Source organism: Myotis nattereri, assembly GCF_964212035.1.
Source record: "Myotis nattereri genome assembly, chromosome: 11".
NCBI lineage: Eukaryota > Metazoa > Chordata > Mammalia > Chiroptera > Vespertilionidae > Myotis > Myotis nattereri.
Genome location: NC_138086.1, coordinates 22,122,737 through 22,144,447, shown reverse-complemented (window position 1 = coordinate 22,144,447; position 21,711 = coordinate 22,122,737). Strand labels below are relative to the sequence as shown.

The 21,711-nt window shown below is 52.7% G+C and overlaps 1 protein-coding gene across 1 annotated transcript; it reads right to left on the bottom strand.

Annotated features, from left to right (window-relative positions):
- Positions 1–351: 351 nt before the first annotated feature.
- Positions 352–21,466, bottom strand: CPA5 (carboxypeptidase A5; the record flags this gene model as incomplete). Its single annotated transcript, XM_081102218.1, has 11 exons — positions 352–539; positions 945–1,029; positions 1,316–1,515; positions 5,273–5,363; positions 5,744–5,854; positions 6,197–6,298; positions 7,780–7,881; positions 9,060–9,158; positions 18,901–19,035; positions 20,103–20,184; positions 21,351–21,466. The coding sequence occupies 11 exons, from the start codon at positions 21,464–21,466 to the stop codon at positions 352–354; spliced, it is 1,311 nt and encodes a 436-aa protein (XP_080958344.1).
- Positions 21,467–21,711: the final 245 nt, after the last annotated feature.

The following is a 21,711-nucleotide window of genomic DNA, read 5'->3' as shown; positions in this document are numbered from 1 at the left end:
TTCGCGTGTCACCTCTGACACGCGTGTCATAGGTTCGCCATCACTGGCCTAGAGGGTGAGTTATCTGTCCTGGGTCCTGAGAACATTGCCAGAGAAGAAAAGGCAAGACCTCATCCTCCTGAATACCTGGGAAGAGAAGAGGCTTTTCGAGCTGTCACTGCCCCCTCCTCAATGCTGAGTCCCAACGGGGTGGTGGCCAATGCAAGAGGCCACCAAGCCTGTTAAACTTGGTTTATTTTCTAAGGGGTCGTGGCAGGGTTTGCAGGAAGGGGTGTATAATTTGGGGTTCAGGAGGAGCCCCAGGCCTTGGGGAGGAGGGTGACCTCTCCTGCTCTGCCCTCGATCATGCTGCTAGTAGGGGTGTCTCAGGATGTGCTTCAAGATGGTCCGAATTGCCATCCACGTCTCCTGGGCCGTGGGGATGATCTGTGTGGCCGGTAACAGGAAACCATAGCGCCCAGTGTCCCGGAGCTCAAAGCTGAAGGAGTACTTGATGCCACTGTCATAGGCCCAGTCGACGGTGATCCCACTGGCCACATCTGGATACAAAAGGGCAAGGAAATGCCCCCGAATGGAAGAACAGGGTGTGGCCACAAGGAAAGTGAGCCTAGAGGCCAAACCCCAACCCACCTCAGACCCACCAAGCCTCCCAACCCAGGCCTTAACTTGGGCCACACCCTGCTCACCCAGCCTGTTCTCTGCCCGGCAAACCTTAAGACTACTACTAGGCATGGGATCTTTGCCCTCCAGGAATGCTACAGAAAGCCAGGCATTGGGAGCTGTGCGCTAGTGAATGTAGTAAAGAAACAGCTCCGTGGTTAGGAAATCAGCTCTGGCCCAGCTAGACCTATGGCACTGCCGTGACCAGCCAGGCCCGCCAGACAGCCAAGAGCCTACACCTGCCCGCCCCGGGTGGATGTGGTGCCTGAAGAAGGCTCACTCACAGAGGGTGGTGCTGATGCTGCCGTAAAGGTACTTGATCCCGTGGACCTCGTACAGGGCCTGCACTGCTCTCTTGGCAAGATTGTACTGCAGGATGACATCCAGCGGGTGAGGCTGGGGCTCCCCACCCCCCACACCCTTACCAGCTGCTGAGAAGCAGGGAGTTGGGAGTCCTGGAAGTTGCATGTGTAAATGGCTCTTGTGAGAAGGGAACACAGACCCTCCAACTTTGGACGTGATCACACATGAGACTGAGCTCCCTCCTCCTCCCTACCATGAGGTCTCTTGTCCAGACCCTTGTTTCAGAGTGAGGGCCTGAGCCCTCTGGGAGTCTGCCAGATGCCTCCCCCAAGCCCTAAGTGGCCAATCTCACCAACTCCTCCTCGTTTGAAATAGGCTCCAGCGAGTGGCCATAAGGGTACATGAGCATCTGAGAGTAGCTGTGGATGGAAATCAGAGCCTTGATGTTCCCGTGGGCGGTGATGAAGTTCGCAACGGCAGACACCTCTGGCTCCGAGTGCGGGTAGGGCCCATGATACGTCTCTGAGCATGGGTTGTCCTTTGAACCATTTCCTGGAAGTCAAACAAAACCACCCAAAGGGTTCAGACTCCCCGGTTTCAGAAAGACACTGAGTGCTCACAAAATACCCATCTATTCTCTACATTTCCCAGCCTCCTTTGCAGTTTGGTTGAGACCATGTGACTACTCCTGACCATGATAATGTGTGCAGTAATGATGTGTCACTTCTAGTTCGAGGCTGTTAAGAGTAGGCATGACTTCTTCATACTTGCTTCTGATGGTGTGTGGTTGGAAGCAAAAAAACTCTAGATCAGCAGTTCTCAACCTGTGGGTCACGACCCCTTTGGGGGTCGAACGACCCTTTCACAGGGGTCGCCTAAGACCATCGGAAAACACATATATAATTACATATTGTTTTTGTGATTAATCACTATGCTTTAATTATGCTCAATTTGTAACAATGAAATTGGGGGTCACCACAACATGAGGAACTGTATTAAAGGGTCGCGGCATTAGGAAGGTTGAGAACCACTGACCTAGATGGAGGAAGTGTCCTGGATCCCTCCGTCACCATCGGAAGAGACCTGCCAAGGAGAGCCACTGCCCACATTGGACTTTGTGTGCATGAAAAACAAACTTTTGTTGTGTTGAGCCACTGGGATTTGGAGGGGTATTTGTTACTGCTGCACACTCTAATCTAACACCACACCGTGATTCAGCAATTCCTGTAAGGAGTTCCGTGGGTTTGTCTTTTGGGTAAGTCCTGACTGTGGTTCCATTAAAGAGGTGGGCCTGCCTCAGCCGTCACCTCCAGAGGAAACTCTAGGTCTCCAACCACAGCTTCCCCTACGAGCAATGACCCCTTTGAGCTGACCCTTCGTTGCCATCCTTCCATTGCCATGGGGAAGGCTTGGGTCAGTTGAAAGCTCAAACTCAGTGTCTGCTCAAGCTGTGCCACAGCTACAGCCCCAGGAGCCACATGGACTGGGGGCCAGGAAAAGAGAGAATAGATCTCCATAGTTACCCGAGGCTAATCTGGGAACCACAGATACAACAAGTCTTTGAAATTTCTTCTTGGGGTCCTAAATTCGGGGAGAGGGCACAGAGGAGCTGTGCCTCTATTTTGTTCACAAATTCAATTTGTCCCCATCTCCTCCTAGGTTCTTTGCCCCCCACCTCTTTCCCTCCTATTGTGTTTTCCTCCCTCCCAAAGAGCTATGTTGTGGAGGGCTGGGCTGGGCTGGTCAAGATTTGTGGGTAACAAACACATTTGGAAAGAACCATCACAGTTTCTCCTCTCGTTCGTCCCCCCTGAAATGACTACACATAAGCCTGGTCCAGAGGCCAAGGGTCGCTCCAATATCTGGAGGGTTCTGAGGGTGCCAGAGCACCTCTTTTGACCCCCAAGGGCCGAGGGCTGGCTGGAGAGCTGGGGGCTGGCCCATGGACCAGTTCAGATGCTGCTCTGAGACTGCAGCAAACTGCTCCTCCCCAAGAGTGCAGGTGAGGGCGGTGTGTGTGGGAGGGATGATCTACAGATTACTCATTATGCGGCAGTTAAATTAAGGTAATAATAAAACCATAAACAAAATCTTCCTGCCTGAGTCACCAACCCAGACACACTGTTATTCCTGGCCAGAGGCAATTCTGTCACCGGAAGCGCATCCCCTCTTGGCGCATCCCCTCTTGCTCTTCAGGTCCTCACCTGGGGTGGGGACCCAAGCTGGAAGGGATGTGCTTGCAGGGAGCCAGGGTGTGAGGAGCAGCCCCAGGCTGGAGTCCGCATGCTAACAGGGGCCCCGATTGTTGTGTCTCCCAGGAGCTTCTGCACCTGCTACACTTGATGAATGACAAATAGCAACAGATGAGCAGAGCGGGGGAGGCTGAGAGCTTTGTCTGCATTTGCAGCCCACGCATGGAAAGCCGTTCCCCTGCCAACGACCAGGTGGCTTTGCCCAAATATGGAGGAACACTTCAGGCCATTAGTTCTGGTTTGAGCTGAGCAGAATAAACTAATCTTCCCCTGACCAAATGGGAATGAGCTGCCTGCCTCTCTCTGCCGCTCACAAGGCCCTCTGCGCCTGCCTGTTTCACAAGTACCTGCTAATGGATTCATTAGCTATTTATTTTTCCTTCTCTAAAAATGTAATTTGTAGCAAGGGGAAATCTCTGGAAAGACATGGTAAATTATTAAAAGCAGCAATCTTTGAGTAGTGGGATTATGGGAGCTTTTTGTCCCCTCGGGGTATATATATATATATATATATATATATATATATATATATATTACATTGTGTGTATATTGATTTTTTTTTTCCTGTGGTGAAACAACAAACATTATTTTTTTTAAGAAGTAATTTGTCTTTCTAGCCAGTCCGTCTCAGGGTCTGTGGGTACACACTTCAGCCGGTCCCAAGGGACAGCATGGATGACTGCTTGGGGCAGGTGTCCGGCCATTTGGAGGTGGAAATGCCCAATTTTACACAGTTGTGTTCCCTTACACAGGCGGTTCCACACACAGCCTCAGATGTCAGGAAACCCCCACAGTGTGGACTGGGGGGCTTCTCCCTGGATGCTTCAGAGCTGCCCTTACTTTTCAATGAGAGCCGACTCAAAGAAGCCAGGTTTTCAAAGTGGCCGGCACCCGGATCTAGAATGTTCTATCTCTTTGCTTTAGCCACCCAACTGTGGATCTGTGCTTTTTTAAAAAATATATATATTTTATTGATTTTTTTACAGAGAGGAAGGGAGAGGGATAGAGAGTTAGAAACATCGATGAGAGAAACATCGATCAGCTGCCTCCTGCACTCCTCCTACTGGGGATGTGCCCGCAACCAAGGTACATGCCCTTGACCGGAATTGAACCTGGGACCTTTCAGTCTGCAGGCCGACGCCCTATCCACTGAGCCAAACCGGCTAAGGCTGGATCTGCTTTTTAACAGCAATGGCACTGTCTCCTGTGGAGCCAAACCCCAACCAACCCCCCAGCACGGTGCGGGTGCCACATCTGGGGGCCAAGGGCTGTGGCCATGCAACCTCTCCCCTGGACACTGTCCTAGCTAGAAGCAGCCTCCCACCCATTAAAGTGTTGGGTTCCCAGGTCCACATACTCGTCTCTGGGCTTTCTGGAGGCTTCAGTTTCCTCATCTGGTCCCCATGCACCTGGCATGGTAAGGGAAGAATCTGGAAGAATACCAGGGAACCGGGAGGAAGCTGCCCACCCCTCCCTGGACTCATACAGTCCGGCAGATAAACCCCGCCAGCAGCTCAGGGTTACAAAGTCATTGGGTCAAAAATAAAGAAATAAAAACAGGCTCAAGTAGTATTGATGATAAGGAATTGGCTTATTCTATATTTGAAGTATTGTTCCGGTCTCCCCAGAGGGCAAATTTCAGGGCGCAGCTCTCAGGAAATGAGTTTGGAGGCATTTTCTTGTGGCCTGCTCTCTTCAAGAAAGGCTCGAGGCATTTCAGGGGCATCATAAACTCTGAATTTTAAACAACCAGCAGGATTACCTGGTACCTCCTTAAGCCCTTCTCTGCGTATTTCGGATTTGGCCTTTGCAGTTACGCTGTTTCCATGTTTCTCATGAGGGCTTAGCACATGCGTACGTTTCCCACACGTGTGCAGCCTGTGCCCGTATCTCACAGCCAGCCCTAGGCACGTGCTCGCCTGTCCCTGGCCATGACTCACTTGTATGAGCTAACTACATTGCCTCCCTAGTCCAGGGTCACCATCATCTGACTGTGGGAGACACATCAAGGACCAAGTCCTTCTCCGGGCCCGCCCGAGGTCCGGCAGATACCCTACCTCCAAAGCCTGACCTCCAGTTCCTGTTCAGATCCACACCAATGCAGGCGATTCCGGGTTGGTTGGACTTGTTCTTCCGCCACAAGCGGTTCTGAGAAAGCCCAGGACGATGACCTCATTACTGAGCCCATTCCCTGGGTGGGAGCCCCTGGCATCCTGGCCTAGGAAGGAGGGTCTGGTGGGACAGGGAGGACAAAGTGAAGGTATCTCTGGGGCAGGAGCAGGGGGCATGGGGCTGGACCAAGGCTGCAGGTCAGACTCTTTGCGGTTAAAGCCAGGATGCAAGCGGGAGGTCGGAGGACAAGGGCTGCGGCTTCAGCCCTGAGCGGCCCACCTTCCTCGGTGAGACTCCGCAAGGAACCCGAGGGGCAGGCAGGCCCCAAGGGAACCTCAGCTCAGCTTCCCAAAGCAGAAGTGACCTTTCCCCCACCCCCCAGAGCCCCTGACCCCCTCCCTCCCAGGTGCCCTCACCATGCTGTGGGTAAAAGCAAAGCCGTCAGGGTTGGAGACGATCTCCAGGAAGATGTCCATGGTGTTCAATAGGCTTGTCAGGATGTAATCTCTGCCATAGTCACTGACAATCTGCAAGAAAAAAACACAGTGGGACGGGGTGAGGGGCGGAAGGCCCCGCTGGGCTCTCCTCCGAGGTGGGGCAGGACATTTGCACAGCCAGTGCTGCAGGCAGCGAGGACACCAGGCCATGAGGCACATCCTTCGTACAGAAGCAAAGGCTTGGGTTTTAAGCAAATAAAAGGCAGAGGCTAGATGGGAGAGCTGTGCTGCAAAAGACCAGCTGGCAGCTGCTCCAAAGGGCAGAGAGCACCCTGCGTTTTAAAAAACCAAGTATGATATTTCATCTGGAGGTGCCCTTAAATAGCCAAGCAGCCCCCGCCCCCTGCCCCAGCCCCCACCCTCCGTGCTGACCTGCTTGGCAGTCCAGATGCCGGTGGCATGGGTGATCCACTCCCGGGAGTGAATTCCAGTGTCGATCCAGATGGCCTGGCGCTCAGAACCTCCGGTGCTAAACTGGAGGAAAGCACCGAGACCCATACAAGTTTGAACTGAGGCAGCTACACGGCTGTCCCTGGGCTGCCGGGAAGGAGGCCCCGGATGTATCCTCACTGTCTGGGGTGATCCTAGAAGCCCGAGATGGGGGGCTGTGTGTGCAGGTTCCTGTGCGTGAGCCCATGAAGTGCACACGTGCTTGAATCCTGGCAGCACAGTACTGCTCCGGGAGAGCAGTGATCCGGCCAGAAGCACAGAATTGCCCCCGCCTGTAAGGATCGTAGACACTTCTGGTGCTTCTCCAACGTTAAAGGTACGAGACCTCCCCGGGCATCTTACAAAAATGCAGATTCTAATGCAGTATGTCTGGGGGGAGGGGTCCGACGTGGGGCATGTCTATCTAGCTCCTGCGGGTGCTGCGGCGACGGGTGCGGGTGTGAGGACCACACTTTGAGTAGCAAGGTTTCTGACAACTAAAGAAAGAACACGGAATGCCCTGGGGTGAGTCACCGCAGAGACAGACAAAGGCAGGTCTGAAGTTTGGGGAGATCCCTTGGCCTCAGAAGACCCCCCCGGGCACTGCAGAGAGCAGCAGCGCCTGTCTTCTCTGAGGCTGGATGTCAAATGCCCTGCACGGTCCATGCTCCTGAGGGCCCTTTGGGGCACGTGCTAAGAAATGCTTTCTGGCAGGTTCCACACTCTACTCTATCCTGCCTCCCTCCTGACCAAGGACACTGCCGCCGCTAAGTTTGCTCAAGCTCTGTGGCCAAGGGTCCTTGTGAAGGGCTGGGAGGTCCCCCCATAGACTCAGGTCTACCTGGGGGGCTGCCTGAGCCAGACAACTCAGTCATTTGTAAATGAGGCCTCGCTGTACGTACCTCTCTTCCCATTTAGCAGATGAAGTAACTGAGGAAACAGGAAGAAGGCTGACTCACCCACACTCATCCCCCAAATCCAGGGTGGGGCCTGCCACTCTGCCAGTCCACCTTCGTGGCCACCCTCCCACCAACTGCCTGACCCAGGACATGCCAGGCCACCACACTGTCACCTGCCCATGCCTACAAGGGCGGGTCCCTGATTACCGCAAACCCAAAGTTTATGGGTCACTTCAAGACAAGACAGGAGTATACACATCTTCTCTTTCCCTAAAACTTCCACCCAGCCCTGGCCAGTGTGGTTCAGCGCATTGGAGTGTTGTCCTGTGCACCGAAGAGTTTCATGTTCGATTCCCAATCGGGCCTCATGCGGGAGGCAACTGATTGATGTTTGTCTCTCACACTGATGTTTCTCTCTCTCTCTCTCTCTCTCTCTCTCTCTCTCTCTCTCTCTCTCTCTCTCTCTCCCCCCTCTCTCTGAAGTAAATGAACACATCCATCCTTGGGTGAGGATTTAAAAAAATAAATAAATAACAACCTCCTATCCAGTCACAACCCCACATGAGCTCAATCTTATGCCAGAGGCTCTCACTGTAGAGTCTAGTGGTCAACACTGCTAGCTTTTACCTTCAGGACAAGAATGGATCGATTTTCAAAGCTGTGGCCAATCTGAATTTTTGAGACAAGATCCGCATGCTCAGTGACGAAGCTGTCGATCCAGCTATATATCTGAAAGGAATGAAGTTTATCAGATGGGCAGTTAAGCAAGACGAGGGTGAACCCCAGGACCTCTCTGAATGGCCTCCTTCTCCCATCCCACCCTCCTTATTACTACTTTCCACCTCTCGTGAGGATCTGAACAAACCCACATCAAAAACTAAAAGAAGACAACCTCCAGGCTGAAGGCCAAAGGCTGTGGTGGGCCTGGGTTCTCGGGCCGCTCACCACCAGGCAGAGAAAAGACTTTGCCTGGAAGAACAGCATGTGCTGACCCTGCTCAGTGCCCCAGGGCCGGCCTGCAAGTCTCTCTCAGGACGGAAGTTTCTTTTGCTTCCATTCACCACATTTGGCAGATCGCATAGACCTGGCAATGTCTTTGGGCTTCCTTGCTCCTTTTGGATTCTAAGCCACTTGGAAGCAGGGTGGCTTATCTCTGATATCAGTCAACACTGATACGCTATGTTAATTTGTTCCCTTAGCCTTTCAATACATGTCATTGAGTTAACAAATATATGAAAGAACGTGGAGCCTCCATTACAGGCCTTGTGAAATGGGAAGAGTGAAGAAGAGGGTAATAAAGGGGGCCAATAATGTCACACCCTTCCTATGGAAATGGGAGCTGTGCCCTGAGTTCGTGTCTTCTGAGCTCTCCTTGCAGATCCTCCTTCATAGACAAGGCACAATCAGTCACACCTTCCCTAACGGGCTGTGACTGTGATTATGAAGGCAGCTCTGTTCTACAAAATGGCTCTCCAACACGCCTGGCCTCCCACCCTTTCTACACTCTAGTTCCCACTGCTGGGGCCGCTTAACACCAGGAGTGGTCGCGGTGAGGTCAGGGCCCCTGGACTCCTAGCCAGAGCTAGATAGGAAAGTGCCCCTACCTGCTCCATTCTGGCCAGTGGCGGGTCCTGCCTTAGTGTCCCACCTAGGAGGCCATCACTCTGGTCCAGGACCCGCCATGGGCTGACTGTTGAGCCGCGGTCCCCTCGATCTAAATCCTGGCTTCTGGATCTCGGAAGCTGCCTACCTACCGGACCTTCACCCAATGTCTGCTCCACACTCTCCAACTGCCAGTTCACCGTCTCCCATAGGCCCCAGGGTCCTTCACTAGCCTCTGCCAGAAGCTGGAGACCCTGAGGACCCCAAGGGAAGACAGGGGCCGGGGCTTGACCTAGCAGACCTACCTCCTCCAGGGTGTGGTAAGAGGAGTAACTGAAGCTGCTGGTGCTGCGCTCCAGCCGGCGGGATTTCGCCATGGCCTCTCTCTCCTGGTCCAGCAGCACCTAGGTGATGGGGACACATGTCGGGAGGGAAGGGGTGGGCTGGGTCAGGCATGCCCCTTCCGAGCCCGGCCTCAGGTGGCTGCGCACAAAGACAGCATCAACACAGGAGAATGAGCCCCCATGAGCATGAGCTGCGAGATAAGAGGAGACGCTGGGTTTCTAGGAGACCCTTCTGCTTGACAAGCTGGTGTTCATGATGCCATTTCCCAGACAAGCACAGGGCACGGAGCAGAGAGCCGTGTTCTAAGTCTGCCACTGCTACTCACTTGCTGTGGGACCTTAGCCTTCGCTTCCTTGGCGTGATCATTGGGACAGCAACAGCTGCCTTGCCCATCTCATGGGATAAAATGTAATCATGGATCTGGACGTGTTTTGGAAAAGATGCCCATGTTCTACTGCCAGCATCACCTTTGCCCTCTGTGAACATTCGGTTGAGTTAAGGCCTGCACTGAGCCATGAACACTGACCACTGGGGAGCAGAGCGCTCCCCAACATCCACTCTACCCCCAGGAAGTGGCCTAGACAATTGGTGTCCAAGCCATTTAGAAAGCCAGTCCAAAGCATTATGATTAAAGTGCCAACAGACTTTCACTCACCATCTTCACTGCCCCTTAATTATATCTAGATATAGATATAAATATAGGTATAGCCCTATCCACTGAGCGTGGATAGCGCATCAGCCTGAGGACCAAAGGGTCTCGGGTTCGATTTGGCAAACGGCTCGTACCTTGGTTGCAGGCTCCTCCCGCATCCCGGCCCTAGTCAGGGTTCATGCAGGAGGCAACCAATGGATGTGTTTCTCTCACATCGATGTTTCTGTCTTTCGCTCTCTCTTCTACTCTCCCTAAAAATCAATCGAAAAATATCCTCGGGTGAGGATTTAAAAAATATAGATAGATAGATAGATAGATAGATAGATAGATGATAGATAGATACAGATGATATAGAGATAGATATAGAGATACAGATCTGCACACGTAGATATACATGTATGTATATAGATATATCTTTGTGTCTGTGTGTGTGTATACACAGAGAGAGCAAACAAATATGTAAAATGTAAACAACAGGTGAAAAGTCCATCCTATTATACTTGCAATTAAAAAGCGTTTTAAATTAATGAGAGAACAACATCATGATCCAAGAACAGCAAGACACTAAAATGCTAAAAAGTATATGAAAACGCTAACAATGGCTGTTACGATAGAAGAATTAGGATTCGACACAATTTTTTTCTTTTCTCTGCTTTTGCATTTGGGCAACATCCTTATACCACTCCAATAAGTAAGATCTTCTACGTGAATAAATAATACTAAAACAAAAACAAAAAAGCCCTAGCGATGAAAATACCGTGGCAGCCACGGAGCCCTCAGGCCCAGGGCTGGAGAGCGCCCTCCCCGGACCTGCTGCACGCCAGGCACTGTGGCCCCAGTGGCTCGCTCACGACCTCGCTCAGGTTCACAGGTTAGGCTAGGACTGGAAACCCATGTTTGGGGCTCACTTTATTGCTTATTGAGCACCGACTACATTTGAGGCAATTGTACTTGCCGTGCTTCCTGGCGGGACTGGCTGGGCTGAGGACGGTGCCAGCTGGGCCAGGCCGGGGCTACCGGTTGAGTGAGAGGTGATGGGAGGGGTCCTGACCCTGGCTGGCACCAGCACCACCCTGGGAAGCCCTAACAAAAGGAATTTGTCTTCTTCACAGGAAATCAACGGACATCTCAGCAGCCCCCCCATGACCCATGTGTGCCGGGCACTGAGCCGGGCACTGCCAGCTGTGGGAGCAGCTGCAGGGGAGAGAGCAGGCCTGTCCAGGTCACCGGACTCAGGGCCCATCCGCCCCTGCTCGGGCCCCAGCAGAATAAAGTTAAAGAATGCATAAGTCAAACAAACAGAAAAAAGAATCCATAAGTCTAACTTTCTGGGGACTGGTGGAGGCCGGCGGTGGGGGAAGGAGCGGGACAGGAAGGAGAAATTGGAAAGAAAAGACCAGGGGCCCCCTCTTCCCACACAGCCCAGGGACACCCACAGGAAGACAGCTCCCACAGGCTGTGCTTTGTTCCACACAACAGCTTGGAGGCAAATGGGAAGTCGGCACCAAACTGCAAATATCTTTCCAAATACCCTCGCAGCCCTGTGAATGGATCTGACACCGCTCACACACTGGGAACGCTCAGCCGGGCCCCAATTCCAGGAACATTAATCTACCCTGGCCCGAAAGAGACACAGATGTTTGCTCCCCGCGCAGGGCCCAGGGAAGGGGATGGGAGGGCTAAGAATGCAGCCTTGCCACAGGCTCAGGAATGCCTAATTACAGCCCTGTCAGGCTGCTCTGAGAGGAAAGGGGGAGAGAGAGAAACCTCAGAAGGCAGCCATTTGCCTCCCTGGAAGCCAAGACCTGACAGGGAAAGTAATACCTCCGTGTGAATTAATTTATGACAGGAGTGAGGAAGGACGGGGGGCATTAAGCAGAGAACAGCACCTCCAGGAAGAGGGAGGGGAGGAGACGGAGGGCCCCCAAAAGTGAAGTTGACAGCGGAGGGAACTCACTGGGCAGCAGGGCTCGGACCACAGACAGGAAATGGACACAGCTCATAGAATCAGTGGGGCGGGGGGCGGGGAGGGGGGGGCGAGGGGAGAGGGGTGCTGACCCCGCGCTGTGACCACAGCAGTCCCTCTCCTCAAGGGCCCTGCCCTGCTCTTCCAGGCCTAACATTTGCAATAGCAGCTACACGGCGGATGGTAACTACAGTCCATGCCTATGGGGGGCTGGGGGGAAGGTAATAGAGTGAGGGTGTTAGAATGGACCCCCTGACAGGTCAAGGCTAAACTAGGCTAAACTGCCCAAAAGGCAGCTTAGAACACCACACAAACAACAACGACCACCTCTGAGGAGGCAGATGGCACAAGGGCGAAGGGTGCCGGGCCTGGAGCAGCTGTCTCGGATGAAATCCCGACGGTCTCACTGACTTGGGCAAGTGACTAATTGCTCTGTGTCTCCATTAAATGGGGGCATGTTAGCACATACTTTAGCAGATGTTCTCATGAACATTAGAAGGGTTAATACGCCTAAAATGCTTAGCACATCGCCTAACATGTAGAAAATCCTGGCTGTGCTAATGACCGTGACAATGACAGGACAACAAGAGTAGCTCTTGGGGTGACTCCAGGACTCTGTGATAGAGCAATCATTGCGAGGCATGACCAGGAAATCTGGATTCCTCCCGCGGGGAGTGGTGTGTGTAGGACTTGGGAAGGCAGAGCACTCTCATGAATGGTCGCTTGTGTGCGTCAGTGGGCACCTGCTCCCGCCGAGGATTAGTCCTTCTGTCCATGTCCCCCTAGTGCAGCCGGACTCTGCCTCTCCCTCCGGGCCTTACCCCTGATGGCCTCCTCCTTCCCTTGCCTTCTCCTGCACTCATCCCTACCTGTCCTCCTCTTCTCTTTATTTATTTACTATTTTTTAATCAATTTTTTAAAGCCTCACCTGAGGATATTTTTCCATTGATTTTTTAAAGAGAGGGAAAGAGAGAGGGAAAGACAGAGAGAAACATCAATGTGAGAGAAACACTTCGCTTGGTTGCCTCCTGCAGGCACCCCGAACCGAGGGAGGAGACTGCAACCAAGGTACATGCCCTTGACCGGAATCGAACTTGGGACCCTTCAGTCCACAGGCCAATGCTCTATCCACTGAGCCAAACCAGCTAGGGCCCTCCTCTCCTCTTTAGAGCTGCCCCCCACCCCCACCCCACCCCAGTCAACAGCATTTCTACTTTTGAATCTCTTCCAAACAAGTGTTTATTGAGCACACTGAACACTAAAGATATGGTAGTCTAGTAGGGGATACAGACAATAAACAAGATAAATAAGTCAATTACACAGGATAATAAAAGGCAGTAACTGCCAAGGAGAGAAGGAGTGAGGGAATTGGGGGAGTATGGAGAAGAAGGGTGCATTTTAAAATAAGGTGAAAGGGTGGCATGTGAATAAGATTTTGAAAGCAGTGAGGGAATAAGCCAGGCAGATAACTGCAGAAACAGCATTCCAATTATAAGGACCAGCATGGGCAAAGGCCCTGAGGTGTGAATCTAGTCAGGAAAGGGTCAGGCAAGTTTGAGGTACAGCAAGGAGGTCCGGGTGTCTGAAGCAGAGTGAGCAAGGGGGAAATAGTGAAGAGTGTGGGACTCAGATCATGAAGAACAGGAGGGTGGGGGTGGGAGGAACACCTGGCCCGTGAGCCATGTAAGGCAGAGAAATCATGTGGTCTGGTCCTACCAAGGCATTAGGGGTGAGTTATTTAAATGTTTGACCAAATCTAGCAGGCTAATTTTAAAAAGATATATTTTTATTGATTTCAGAGAGGAAGGGAGAGGGAGAGAGAGATAGAAACATCAATGATGAGAGAGAATCACTGATTGGCTGCCTCCTGTAGGCCCCACACTGGGAATCAAGCCCACAACCAGGGCATGTGCTCTGACCAGGAATCGAACCATGACCTCCTGGTTCATAGGCCGATGCTCAACCATTGAGCCATGCTGGCCAGGCAAGCCGGCTAATTTTTAAGTTGATAATTTCGTTTTAAGTTGATAATTTCGTTGAATGATGTTATCTAAATATCCAATATAAATATCCAATGGCCCTTGGCACAAAAAAGGTTCCCCACCCCTGATCGAGCCTTACAGCCATTTTAAGGACTTTGGCCTTTACTGTGAGTTGGGATGGCATTGAGGGTTTTAAACAGAGGAGTGATATAATCAGACTTGAATATTTTTAAAGGACCCGTGTGGTTGCTGTTTTAAAACCAGGCAATAAAGCCCTAGCCAGTTTGCTCAATGATTAGGGTGTCAGCCCTCAGATTGAAGGGTCAAGGGTTCAATTCCAGACCAGGGCACATACCTCAGTTGCAGGCTCCATCGTCGGCCCTGGTCCAGACCAGTGGGAGAGGCAACCAATCGGTGTGTCTCTCTGACATTGATATTTCTCTCTTTCTATCTCTCCCTTCCACTCTCTCTAAAAAGATCAATGAAGAAAATATTCTCAGGTGAAAATTAACAAAAACAAACAAACAAACAAAAGACTAGGCAATAAGGAGATAAAGGAGGGGACAGGGAGGCCAGTTAGAAGACTATCCCGGAGACAGCTGAAGGAGTGCTGGCCCAGGTGATAACATAGGGATTTGCTGATGGATTGGCTATGGGATGTGAGAAAGGAGTCAAGCGTGACTCTAACAATTGAAATAGAATTTACTGAGATGAGAAAGGCTGCAGAGAGCTCTCTGGGGGGCCTTGGAAGCTCGGTTTGGACCAGTGAAGTTTGAGATGCCAGCAAGGTATATGAGTCTGGAGTTCAGGTGAGGAATATGAGTCTGGAGTTCAGGGGAGGTATATGAGTCTGGAGTTCAGGTGAGGTATATGAGTCTGGAGTTCAGGTGAGGAATATGAGTCTGGAGTTCAGGTGAGGAATATGAGTCTGGAGTTCAGGGGAGGTATATGAGTCTGGAGTTCAGGTGAGGAATATGAGTCTGGAGTTCAGGGGAGGAATATGAGTCTGGAGTTCAGGGGAGGTATATGAGTCTGGAGTTCAGGTGAGGAATATGAGTCTGGAGTTCAGGTGAGGAATATGAGTCTGGAGTTCAGGGGAGGTATATGAGTCTGGAGTTCAGGTGAGGAATATGAGTCTGGAGTTCAGGTGAGGAATATGAGTCTGGAGTTCAGGGGAGGTATATGAGTCTGGAGTTCAGGTGAGGAATATGAGTCTGGAGTTCAGGGGAGGTATATGAGTCTGGAGTTCAGGTGAGGAATATGAGTCTGGAGTTCAGGGGAGGTATATGAGTCTGGAGTTCAGGTGAGGAATATGAGTCTGGAGTTCAGGGGAGGTATATGAGTCTGGAGTTCAGGGGAGGTATATGAGTCTGGAGTTCAGGGGAGGAATATGAGTCTGGAGTTCAGGTGAGGAATATGAGTCTGGAGTTCAGGTGAGGTATATGAGTCTGGCTGGGGCTGTGAATATGGGAGTATTCAGGAGGCTGATGGTACTCAATGCCATGATCCTTGGCCTCGAGGGGACAGAGAAGAGGTCAAAGGACAAAGCTGGGAAATAGGAAACCACCCTACAAAGGAGCAGCCGGTAAGATGGGCGACCCGACCCAGGCGGGTGCAGACTTCCAGTCTTGCCCTAAGGACGCAGAGAGACTGGGTGATAACTGGAGGTGGGGGAAACGGATCAAGGGAGGATTTTTTTTTAAGGTGGGATAAATAACTCTGTGTTTGTAAGCTGATGGGAGCGATTCAGTTGAGAGGGGGAATTGGTGAAGCAATATTGACACTAAATTGTGTTTTGCTCTAGCTGCTCAGAGCATGGGTGATTTTTGTTCTCTCCTTTATGCTTTTCCCTATTTCCCAAATTACCTAACATGAATATTTATTAATTTTGTAATCAGAAAAAAAGCCATTAAAATCCACAGAGCTGATTGCTCAAGTGAAGCTTTTCCACGGTGACTCATCTACAGGAAACAACAACAACAACCAAAGGGCTGACAAGAACGAGGAGGTGAAGAAAAATTAAATGCAAATAGAGCTCACTCAGCATCAGATAATTTCTTGCCTGGCCCACTGCAATTTCCTCACCACCCTTCCCCCCTCCCTGCTCCTGTCCCCAACTCAACATTGTCACTGTCAGAGGGATTTTTCTTCAATGCAAATCTGACCATGTCAGAGACCTCCACGGGCTCCCTCGCCGTTTGGGGGATAAAATCTTGACCTCTTCACCCCGCAGAGGATGCCCTTTGTGATCTGGACCGGCCTCATCGCCAATCTGGGGCCCCCTTCCCCTCCCAGTCCCCCTCTCTGCTCTTCAGCCACACCGTAATTACCGCCTTTTCAGAGCAACTTGCGGGGCCTCTTGTAGTCGCTCCCATAGCAACCTGCTCCACTCCCTCCGTGCACTCATCCACTCCATTGTAATCACTGCTTCACTCCCTCCGCTCCCCGCCCCCACCTCACTCAGCTCCCTGGATACAGACCAGCTCTCATCTTTGTATTTCCAGCACCTTGCCCGATACCCAGCACAGAGTACACACCGCTGTACCTGTGTGTTGAATGAATGAACCCGAATGAATGAACCCAACTCTTCTATCTCAAGCATCCCTCTGACCATGGGGATGTGGGGTGGGGGGACATGTCCCTCTTCAAATCTCTCCAGTGCCTCTGGCCAAAGCGAAGGCCTAGTTCTATCAAGCAAGCTCGCCCTCTTTCCTTTCCTTCTCCCATCAACTCATTCAGCCAGCATTTATTAAGCCCCAGCTAGGCGGCAGGTCCTGGCGTAGGTTCTGGGGCATAAAGATGGATACGGAGCATGGTCCCGGGCCTTGTGGGGCTCAGGGGAAGAGGTGTGTGTCCCTCTGGGCATGCTCTTCCAGAACCTACCAATAGAGCAATTCAGCAGACAGTTGTTGAGGGCCCACCACGCAGGAAACACTGTGCCAAAAACCGGGGCTGAGAAGATCCAGAAGACAGAAGAAATCAGGCCTCTGCGTTAATCGCTGGAACAGCAGACTGGAGGCCAGAAACCTGAGTGGTGCAAAGCCCTTCCCCTCCTGTTAGCGCCTCTGAGCTTTCCTCCTCCTGGACACCTTTTCCCTTCATCGCCACAAATCAACTCGGCACGGCAGCCTCCCCCACCCCAGCTCCCTCTAAGCCAAAACTGGATCTCACATCTGACAATCAGAGCTTGATGTGTTGCAGACAGAGCGAGTTGGTGAAAATCCTGCCTGGCTGGCTTAGGGCTGAGAGTCCAGGGCATTTTACTGAAAATGAGTAAAAATTCCCCCCAACCGCCCACCTCCAGGGACTCCAGAGCTGGGGACCACAGTGAGGGGAGGGGGTCGGCAGGAGGAGGTTACAGGCTGACAGAGAGAGGATGGACTAGCTTCAAAGGAGCTGGGGGAGGGGAAAGGGGGAAGGGGGAGGGAGGCAGGGCTCAGAGGTGCCTCTGGAGCTATTCCTGATGTGCAGAAACCAACAGGAACTTTTTAGAGACCTTTTCATATCTGTTTGCCAAATGCTGCGGGGTTTCCAGGATGGAGAGGGAGCAGGGAAATGCAAACTTCAAAACGCAGGCATGGGCTACAATGAGAACTAGGCGCGATTTCTTTTGATGTGGTGGCCTCTCTTGTCTGTGGGAGTTTCCCCATTTTTGTTTGTGGGGATTTAATTAGAGAAATAGCCCACCCCCCACATGTGGAGCGGGAAACAGATGTGCCTGATGAGGATAAAAGTCTTTGAATGGACCTAAGTGCCCCGGCCCTGTGCTCGCCTGGGAAAGGAATGCCGCCGAATGCGTTTATCCCCTGGCATGTGGTGTCAAGTGTGTGCGCCGCAGGAGACTCTGTTCCCACACTCGGGGGAGAGGAGATTAGCTGCCGCACCGCGTGTTTGGGAACGAACCTCCGGGGACACAATGCCACAGGTACCCCACAGCCTCTGCGGAGGGTGCCCAACACATCGCTGGAGGAGGGGGGCCCCTGGGAATATCCTCGAAGACAAAACAATTGAAATAGAATTCCATAGTGTTCAGAAAAGACACTGGAAGGGGCAGCCACCAGGGGGGCCTGGGGAGAAGGGGCGCCCAAGATGAAGTCTCTCTTTGCCCTACCCAAAGCTGTTCCCCCGGGACAGTGGTCGGCACACTCATTAGTCAACAGAGCCAAATATCAACAGGACGACGATTGAAATTTCTTTTGAGAGCCAAATTTTCTAAACTTAAACTATATAGGTAGGTACATTGTTATGAACTTAATTAGGGTACACCTAAGCTGGCCTTTGCTAAAAACGTCCTCAATCTGATTGAGGTACGTTCGCTGAGGTTGACCCCTTCCAACTCTCCCATCCACACTCGTCTTGAATACTTGTTTCGTCTGTCTCCTTTCGTTCATCCTCTCTCGATGTCCAAACCATCTCAACATACCTTTCTCAGTCCTCGACACTACATCTTTTTTCACTCCACAACGTTCCCTAAAATTAACTTAATGAACTTTACTTTTGTCACCAGCGCGCAATTTGCGGACACGACTAGCACTAACCACTGCACAACGAGACTGCTGGCTGACTGGCTCACTCAACTCGTGCATGAATCAATTGCACACACCTCCTCCCCCACCCCCATCCCCCCCACCCCTGGCCCCACCCCCCCCACCCCCCTCCCCCGCGCTGCGTATCCCCGGCCCGCCTGCACCGTGTCTCCCATCCTGGGACCGACCGACACCCCCCACTTCTTCTAATGCCACTTCTTCAAAATACACTCTCCCAGGCCGAAAACCGACTTCTGCACATGGGCCACGAAGTTTCAATCACACTGTACGTGTGTGCCCGCACGTGGTTTTCTGTGGAAGAGCCACACTCAAGGGGCCAAAGAGCCGCATGTGGCTCTCGAGCCGCGGTTTGCCGACCATGGCCCTGGGAGAATCTTGCCCGGGAGAGGGGCCTCGGACGGAGAGCCCTGCGGTGGAGGGGTGCAGGGAAGCCACAGCAGGGCTCACACGGGGCTCCTCTGGCATGAAGGGACTCCCTGGGGATGGCTGGGACACCACGGGGACCCGGAGGGGCAGTCGGGAAGCAAGGGGGGCCTCCAGAGCTGCCGCACAGAAGCCCGAGCTACTCCCTCCGGCTCCCTTCTCCACCTGAGCCCTGGTCTTCTTTCTCCACGTTGAGCCCGAACCAGAAAGGCAGCGCTGGGCGGGCCTCACCTGGATGTCCTTGATCATGACGCTGTAAGCGAGGCCGTGAGACTCCAGATAATCTTTGACGTCTTTCAGTTCAGAGAAAGGAACTCTCATGTCCACAGGGAGGCTGGGCCTGGCCGGGCCACGCCAGAAGTCCACCTTGTTCACAAACGAAAGAAAAACGGGGGCCTGTGTCCCCTGTCCGTACACACCACCCTGTAGGCGCCCTGGGAAACCAGGTGATCTCGTACAGAGAGGAAAGGGCCCGTTCCCTGATGAAGCCCTAAGGCCGAGCAGGAAGATGTGCAATAAAAGATCCCCAGGCCACTGAGTTTCTGTGCCTAAGTCGGGGCCCTTTCATCACCCAGGCTCACATGGCAACGCTGCCCCGGTCCCAGAGCCCAAAGCAGTTGTTACAAGAGAGACAGCTCGTCCTCTGGAACATGAACATGGACAAGAACATGGTCAGAAGATAGAGACCTCGCTGCCCCCAAACCTAAAAAAGTAGGAGAGGCCTCACCCGGAGTCCCAGGTCATCCGAATGCTGCGTCCATTTTTCAGTTTATAAAATAGACAGAATTACTATAAGGCGTCACGAGAGGGGGCTGGTAAGGGCACTCATACAAATCGGAACGAGGGCTCTGGGCCACATCCAGAAATAGCTGGTTGTTTCAACAGCCCTCAAACAGAGTCCTTCTATTACAGTCGTTGACGGAAATGTTTTCCATTGTGGAATACTCGCAGAGGACAAATGTTCTTGGAAACCAATGCTCATCTGACAGGGATGAGCCCAAATAAAACACAGGTTTGCCAAGCAAAGCCCTTCCAGTTCTTTCAATTGGCAAACAGATGTGCCCAGTCTGCGTGCTGCATGGCATCCCACCCAGAGACAGATGTGCCCCCCACCCCGTGTGACTTCAGGACATTTTAGCTGGATCCAGAGCGGCCCCCACAGGGTCCCCTCAGCGGCCCATCCAGGACAGAGGGGGAAGCCAACAAGAGCTGCCCAGCCTTCTGGGCAAGTGCTCCCAGCCTTTCCTGAAGAGGAGCCACCGTTGATTTTTCCATAGTTCTGTGATGTTTGGCAGAGCCATCAGAGAGCAGGTTTGGGGCAGGGGGCGGAGGATGGGGGGGGTGGGGGGCTGGGGAGGGGAACCAGGGAGCCAAAGGTGCAAGCCACTGTGAGAGAAGGGAGAGCATGTCCCCGAGCCCTGAGCAGTCCTCACCTTCTGGGGCTTCAGGCCCTCCAGGTCCCTGAGAAGGGAAAGCTGCATCTCATTTTGAGCCAGGATTCGAAGAACCTGGTCCCTGGAAAGACACGGGAGGGGCAGAGGGAGCGGCTGAGCGGGGTTCCTGGAAGGCTGTGCTGCTTACAGGAGGCAGCGTGGAGAAGACACCGGGCTGAGGGGGCCTGGTAGGCAGGCTGGGGGGCACTTGGCCACGTGAAGGCTGAAGGGCTGAGCAGAAGGGCTTGTAGCTCTGGGAAGCCTGCAAGTCCTCCATCCTGGGGCCAGCAATCTCTGCCAAGAACAGACCACTCAGTGGACCAAATAAACCCGTCTGTGCTACTAGTGAACCCAAGGACCAGACAGGGAAAGAAAGATGGGGAAGGAATGAGGGGGGTGGAGGAAGGTGCAAGAACAAGAGGACTGAGGGAGAAAGGAGTGGGGTTATAGGATACTGGGGTTACAGGGACAAACGATGGCCCAAGTGCTCTGCATACAGCTGTCCCAAGGCCGTGGTCTGTCTACACCTGTTGCCCAAACTTCTTTCTCCCAAGAGCTTGAGGACATGGAAGGGGAGGTCAGCCTCACTCTGCCTTCTGGGGAAACTGAGCTCCCTCCTGTCTTCCTGGGGGGAGTGGGAGGCAGTGGAACTGAGCAGCCTGCAGCGTGACCTCTAGGGTCTGAGGCCTGGGATGGTGTTGGCTTTTTCCCTGACTGGCTCTGAGACCGTGGACAATGGACCTGCTCTCTGAGCTTGTACCTTCCTCTCTAGTGCGGGGTCTTTGGGAGGTTGGAAAATCGTGTCCTTACTGGCCTGGTGTAGAATACTGGTGCTTGTGTTATTTAAAGGAGTATAATCCTACATCCATCTGTGGTAGGGGGTATAGTTTTTTGGGGGTTACTAACTTCTTTAAGAATCTGAGGAAAGCTATGCACCCTCCCCCAGAAAAAAAATACATACCCCCCAAATTATGTATGATTTCATGGGTTCTTAGAGCCCTAAAAGCTTAACCCAAGAGCCCCAGATTGAGAATTCTAGGTTTGGGGCGGGACAATAATACAGCCGTGTGTCCTACCCTTGAGCACAGCAGTGGGAGACTGCGGAGTTGGAAGTGGGTTCAGGGCGAGAACCGAAGTCCTGACTCTGGGTGCCTTGACCAGGTCCCAGCGGACGGCCACCTCCCCACTGGGACACCCAGCCCCCGGGCGCCTGGCAGTCCTCCCTTCTGCTACGGAGCAGCCACTCACCCTGTGAAATTCATTTGGCCCAAAGCTGCTGCCAGGATAAAGCTGCAGACCAGGAGCGTCCATCTGTCCACCGCGGGCAGCCCAGGGCCCCAGCCTCCTGCCCGGGCGCCCTGCATGCTTCCTCCTCCGGGCCTCAGGCCCAGCAGCACCTAGAGGCCGGCAGCCCCGGCCTGAGAATGGGTGTGAGGCTCTCTCTGGGGAGGCCCAGCCACACACTGGCGTTGGGAGAGCTACGGCCGCCCCTTCCCACTTCTGGGCAAATCCTCTCCTGGAGAGGGGGGAGGAAAGAGGGAAAGAGGAAGACAAGGCCCTTGGCTTTCTTTCTTCCCTGGAGGTTACTGGGCCAGCATGTTGTGAACGT